The sequence below is a fragment of the Quercus robur genome, chromosome 8 (assembly GCF_932294415.1).
Source record: "Quercus robur chromosome 8, dhQueRobu3.1, whole genome shotgun sequence".
Lineage (NCBI taxonomy): Eukaryota > Viridiplantae > Streptophyta > Magnoliopsida > Fagales > Fagaceae > Quercus > Quercus robur.
Window position 1 is genome coordinate 31,700,902 of NC_065541.1, and position 7,070 is coordinate 31,707,971.

General features: G+C 35.3%; 1 protein-coding gene across 1 annotated transcript; it reads left to right on the forward strand.

Moving 5' to 3' along the window:
- Positions 1-3,098: 3,098 nt before the first annotated feature.
- On the forward strand, positions 3,099-5,289 carry LOC126693958 (exopolygalacturonase-like). Its single transcript, XM_050390005.1, has 4 exons — positions 3,099-3,218; positions 3,430-3,738; positions 4,410-4,925; positions 5,051-5,289. The coding sequence occupies exons 1-4, from the start codon at positions 3,099-3,101 to the stop codon at positions 5,282-5,284; spliced, it is 1,179 nt and encodes a 392-aa protein (XP_050245962.1). The 3' UTR covers positions 5,285-5,289.
- Positions 5,290-7,070: the final 1,781 nt, after the last annotated feature.

Below are 7,070 nucleotides of genomic sequence, written 5' to 3' on the forward strand. Positions count from 1 at the left end.
GTCTCTCTTCTGTCATTGAACGTGACTAGTGCTTTACCCCCATTTTGCAGCTTGTCATCCTCTAACCTTTTGTACTCTTCTATCTGCCTTATAATTTGGTGTATGATCTTAAGGGGTTGTTTTGTCAATGAACCTCTTAGCTTAAAATCAAAAGGGAGCCCCAACTTTAACGTACGAGTGGCTACCTCTTCATTATTCACTTGAATCTTATTGTATAACTCCTAGTACCTGTCAAAATAGGCTTGTAAGTTTTCATCATCCCCCATGGTCATGGACGGCAAAGCGTCAATAGGTTGTGGCACTCGGATGCATGTCATGAATCTAGCCCCAAAAGCCTAGATCAGCTCTTCAAAATTGTGGATGGAGCCCTTCTCCAATCCACTGAACCACCTTATCATTGTGGGACCGAGGCTAGAAGGGAGCCCCTTGCACATTAATCCATCATTTTCGGGAGTAAAGAGCCATCAGATGGGTGAAATAACTCACCTGCTCCACCGAATCCATTTTCTCGTTATAGTTGGTGAATGGAGGGCGAATAAAGTAACATGGCATCTCGGTTCTCTCGATTTCCATAAAAAAAGAGGATTGCAATATCCACCTTAATGCTCAGCTCATGGCATCAAAAGTCACATTAGGATGGTCCTCCACGTGCCTCCTCAGGGACCTTTAATTGCTTTCCTTAGCCGTGACAGACCTGTCCTTGGACAATGGAAACGGACTTCAGTGGGGTCCCTAAGCTATCCTTATAATAAGGCCTCTTAGTGAGCCTTCCTCAGTGTCTTCTTCAAGCTTCCAATTCTAGCTCTCTCACTTGATTGTGCAAGTTCTCTAACTCCTGGTCCCTATCACTTTTTGGTAAAAGTCTTCTGGTCTGTATGAAATAGTCCACTCCTCCCTGGACGATGTTGCATGCAAGTCACCTTGTGTTTCCAAATTGTCACAGTTATGATGTTCCCTCATATGCCCTTACAGTACCAATCTGAGGGTTTGAGACGATACCCTTGAGCGGTTGTCCCTCGACCCCACCAATCCTTCGCTTGCATGTCGTTCTTCCATCACACCACTGCTGTGTACACTCCTAGACCTTCAGTATGTTGGGCTTTCCCACAAACAACAACAATTGTGGTGGGGAATACCTAACAACCTTGGGCTGATTGGGCTCAAGCCCCGAATTTATTTTTTACTTCGGGTTGGGTTTCGGTATTGAACTGCTTCAAATTAAGCCTAGCTGAGAAGGCTCCCAAATAGCCGAGTTCCTTACTTGAAGTTCGAGCAGGACTTCTATATTTCCAAGACTGTGTTCTTACCTTTCTCTTGTGTATCTCTCCCCAATGTTGTTCTAACCCCTTTTTGTTCTTCCTCCCCCTTTTTATACGCTTCTCTCAGTGAAGCCCTTATAATGGCAAAATATTCCACACTCGCGTGGGTCCTTGTGTCTGTAATACTATTCCCGCCTATCAAATTGTTTATCAGAGGTGGGGCCTGAAACTCTAAAATTATGAAGATCACTCGGTAACTTGTGCCTGACGCCAATTTTTGTGCTCAACGTGGCATTCATCCTCATATTAACACATCCTCGATAGGTCATTGTCGTGGGTAAGACCATCCGAGTTGCAGCACCTTTGTCCTTATTCCAACTGGCTAAAGTAGAAGGTAATTAGGACCAGCTGAATTTGTGTGGGCCAAGCCCAAGTCAGGAGTGGGCCTTTCTTTTTACCCCCCACTACCATTATGATAATAGTCAACATATATATATACACACATATATAATTTCTCTTTTTAGAATGAGTCTATATATATAGTTAGAGCCAAAACTTAGAGAAAAGTCCAATTAGATTTTAAATTGGAGTCCAATTTTGCACCACGTATCTTATCTAATTTTTTAATTTTTGTGTCAAGTTAATTATTAGGTACAAAAATAGAAGAGTCTAAATCCAATTATATTCTAAATTGGATTTCAATTAGAGTTCAATTTTGCGTTAAGAGTCCTATCTAATTTTTTAATATTTGTGGCAAATGTCCTATCTAATTTTCAATGAGAAACCATTACATATTTTAGAAATTCATAGCTTAAAAAATGTGTAAGTTGTAACTCTAATACCAGGTATAATTTGAACTCATATATGTGTATAATTGTGATTGTTTTTAGATATAATTGTGCATATGCACGTGGTTATACACTAGTACTCCATCCGTCCCAATTTGTTTATCTTATTTCAAAAATCTAACTTTTTAAGGGAGCATTATTTATTATTTTGTTTGCTATATAAAAATGTATAAGTTTCCAAAACTACCCTTAAATAAATTTATCAAAAATGGTTTTGGAAATAAAGTAGGCGCATAATAAGAATATTAGTAAATTAATGGTTTTTAATTTTAGAAATAGGACAATATTTTAGGATATCCGAGAAATGGAATAAAGAACAAACAAATTGAGACAAAGGGAGTAGTTAATAAGAAAAAAAGCACTTTGATCTCCTCTTTTTTCCATCTTTATATGCTCCACTTTTAGCATTCTAGAAAAAGAATATTAACAAGTATTAGTAAATTAGCAAAAAATATATCATAAATACGCATTAGTAAATTAGAGCAGCCTAAAAAAGCACTTTGATCACCTCTTTTTTCCGTCTTTATATGTATTCATTAGCCTTTACTAAAATTGATATTTTTACTTGGTCACTCTTCCTTTTAACTTGGTTAACCGCTAACAGTCATTTTGTGTCTAAAAGGAAATGAAGGGATTTGGTTTCACTAGTTAACTGTTAATGATTATTTTGTGTGTAAGAGAAAATCAAGGGATTTGGATTCAGTGGTTAACCGTTAATGGTCATTTTGTGTCTAAGAGAAAATCAGGGGTTTAATTTTAGGGAATGAGAGCTTGACAAATATGGCAAAGTGAATTATTTTGACAAAACCACGTGTCCAAATCCCTAGAGTTTTTAGCATAAGTCAATTGTAAAATTAGTTAATATTAGTTGGATAGCTTCAACGGTGTTGAACTCACATATTGAAGTATAAATAGCTTCAAACCAAATGGGGTATTCATCATTCCGTACAACAAATTGGCAATAACCAGGAAATAATTGAAGATCAATAACATGGGAAAGAATTTTAGCATTGCAACGGTTTCCTTGCTATTGTTGTTGGCATCCACCAATGCTGGGCAGGTTTTTGATGTCAAATCATATGGAGCAAAACCTAATGGCGATATCACTCAGGTATAAATATGTGTAGTACAATTAACCATACTTAATTAACATGAAAAGCGTGTTCAACTTAACTCATAAAGCCTTTTAATGTTGAATAAGATAACTTAGGTTCAAATTCTGTTTACACTAAAAACCAACTGGTTTCTTGATCAAATTGATAAAAAAATAACATGCAAAATAATTGTAATATACTGATTTTGAATTTTCTTAATGTGTTTAGGCTTTGACACAAGCTTGGAAAGCTGCCTGCGCAGTAGCAGGAAGTAAAGTCGTGATTTCAACAGGGGCTTACAAACTAGGTTTAGTGACTTTGTTGGGTCCATGCAAAGGTGCTATTGAGTTTAACCTTCAAGGCACCCTACAATCCCCATCAGACATTGAATCCTTCAAGGGTAAAGATGCTTGGGTCATTTTTGACACGATCGATAGTCTTACTGTGTCAGGTGGAGGAGTTTTTGATGGCCAAGGACAAATGGCATGGCAAAAAAATAATTGTGCCAAAAAGTACAACTGCGACACACTTCCTTCGGTAAGATTTAAATGTTAAATGATTAGCATTTACAATTCCATCATTTTCTACTTAGATATATAGTCACTACAACATTACAAGCTTTACTCATTACTAAAAAGTAATTCAAGCATTTATATGTTAGAGGATGCTGAAGATAATACAAATGATTTGACATAAATTTTATATAGGGATGTATCACAACTCACAAAAGAACTAATTCAACATTTATTTATGAAAAAGCCTATGGAATATGGATGCAACATTTTGTGCTACAACACTAATGCAACTATGAGTGATATAGAAAAAAGGATGGTTAAATATGGAAGTGATAGTTCACCAATCACAATTGCACATGTCATTAAGTTATGACAAAGTGTATGTGGTCTAAGTTAAAATTGTTTATATAAAATAATAATGTTGAAGTAGTACCAACCACGTTCATAGACACCTTAGGATGTAAGTTTTTACGTGATAATATTTGTTATAATTTTACCATTTTTCCTATTTATTATGTTGACTTAATGATGCTTATAAAATTTATTACCAAACCAATTTGTAATTTTTTTGAATCGTCAGCATTTTACTAAATATGACATTTTTAAATGAAACTTTTTTTAGGAGAATATATAAATGAAACTTGAGCATTCATATTTGGTGTTTTAGTTTATCTAACTTGCAAACATGAACAGAATATAAGGTTCAACTTCATCACAAATTCAATAGTCCAAGACATTACATCGAAGGACAGCAAATTTTTCCACATCCACCTTTTGGGATGCAAGAACTTGCAATTCCAACATGTTACCATAACTGCACCAGCAGATAGCCCCAACACTGATGGAATCCACATCGGACGTTCATCTCAGATCAACATTACCAATGCCAATATTGGAACAGGTGATGATTGCATCTCTATTGGTGATGGAACCCAAGATATTACTATTAATCAAGTAACTTGTGGACCTGGCCATGGTATCAGTATTGGAAGTCTTGGTAGGTATGAGAACGAACAACCTGTTTCAGGAATCAGAGTTATTGGTTCCATTCTTAGCAATACGGAAAATGGTGTTAGAATCAAAACATGGCCTGCTTCCCCTGCTGGGACTGCTTCTGATATGCATTTCGAGAATATTATCATGAAAAATGTTGCCAATCCTATCCTTATTGATCAAAACTATTGCCCAAATAGTCAATGCTCAAATGAGGTTATTATAAATATCCCAAATATATACACACATTTTGATGTTAAAAGTTAAAAAAAGGAAAATAAATTATAAATTCTAATATCAAATTCTTGGGTGGATTTTTTGTTTGTTTGTTTTGCTTTCAGTCTCCCTCTAAAGTTAAGATCAGCAATGTTAGTTTCAAGGACATTAGAGGAACTTCTTCAACACAGGAAGCTGTGAAGCTTATTTGCAGTAAGAGTGTACCGTGCCAACAGGTGGTGGTTACTGACATTGATCTTGCATACAAGGAAGGTGGATCTGTTACTTCCACTTGTGTTAATGTCCAGCCCACAGTTTCGGGCAAGCAAAACCCTCCTGCTTGTACCAAAAAAATTTGACTAATGCGGAATGAAGAATAACTATCTATAGATAGGTTATAGAAGTTCTATTCTAAATAGAATCTCATTTACTTGTGTCTAGCATGTTCCCTTTTTCTTTATTTAAATGAAATTGGGGGATGTTGCTTAGTTATTTTTTGAATTGTTTAAGTTTAGCCTTTTACTGAAAGCTTCTATGATCTGTAGTGTTGTTATAGACAGTATTTATTTTGTTATTGCAACTAGAACCTTTCTGAATAAAAAAAAATGGTTATTCAATTCTTAGTATGTGCTTTTTATTATTTTCAAATAAATGTTTGTGTTCACCCCGTCCATCACCACACATTCCACCACCACCGTCCATCACTCCCAAACCCTCCACTACTGCCATTGGAACTTACCACCAAAGACACCAAAACCACCACAAAACTCATCCCAAAACCAAAACACAAAAAAGAATAGAAAAATAAAAATAAAATAAGATAATATATAGAATGCTTAATCTCCCCTGTAACATGCAATTGAATTATTTGCTCAATCATTCATATTCAATCTACTTTACACATAGTTTGAGTACTTTATTGTTTTATCTTCCCATTAGGGGAGTTGGCTCTCTACCTAATTGAGTTAAAAATATTCCAAGTTCATATGATAAAATATTAGGTGGATGCTTGAATCCCTAGTGTTTTTCTCCATTAATTTCTCTTAAATTTATTTTGCTATTTTCAATTATAGTTTCAATATTATCTTGCTCCATCTTTGGGTGGAAAAACAAACAAACAATTATTTTTATTTACTACTTTATAGTAGAGGTTATTACATTAGTGTCAATCATTCCCTGTGGATCAACCTCGGACTCACCGAGATATTATTACTTGTGAAAAAATTGCACTTGGGCTTGCATTATTTTAATCACAATAGTCCCATTGTATATTACGTCTTGTATCTCATTCTTAAGGCGGAAATATTTGTCAATCTTATGGCTAGACTTTTGATGAAAATGATAAAACTCATTGAGGTTCCAACTGGAAGGTACATGATTAGGCATGGATGTGGGGATCTAAAGGCTTGAGGTATTCTTTTGAAGTTAGATTCTCATAGGCTTAATCAAGTGGCATTCCTAGGTCAGAGAAATCTTGACGGGACATTTTGGTATTGTTTCGGTAGGTCATGGGTTGTTAAGGTATGATGGCACTCACACTTGCAAGGTTGGATGGGTTAGCATTGAATGATCCTCCCCCATGTGTCTTCTTAACTAGAGGCTTCCATTCATTCTCTTCCAACTATCCAATGTTAATAGCATCCTTAATTCGTGTCCTACAATCACCCATTTCTCCAAATGAACTAATAGGTGATGACAAAAGCCTATTTTGTATTTTGGAAGCAAGTTCTTAATGATCATGTTGTTGGGGTTTGTGCCCTAAAATCCAATTTATTGGCATGTCAAAAATTACTAAATAGTTTAATTATATTAGACTATCTATAAATAAACTAATGGGACATTATCTTAGTCCATGATATGCATAGTATGTGATTTATGTGAAAAGTCACAGAAGATATAAATCACAAGTTCTTTGTAATCTCAGAATTTTAGTTCGTAGTCGGTGATAAAATTGGGCATTTCATCTACGAAGACTATAACATATGAACTAAGATGATTTGTCTTGATCATGGAAGCAAAGACTTCTAGTTGATATGTTTTAAGAGTTAAAACATATTGAACTGGACCGCTGTGAGATTTATTATTCTCCTAACGACTGCCAAATGAATAATAAATCTTACGACTTCTATTTACATCAACTCTAAA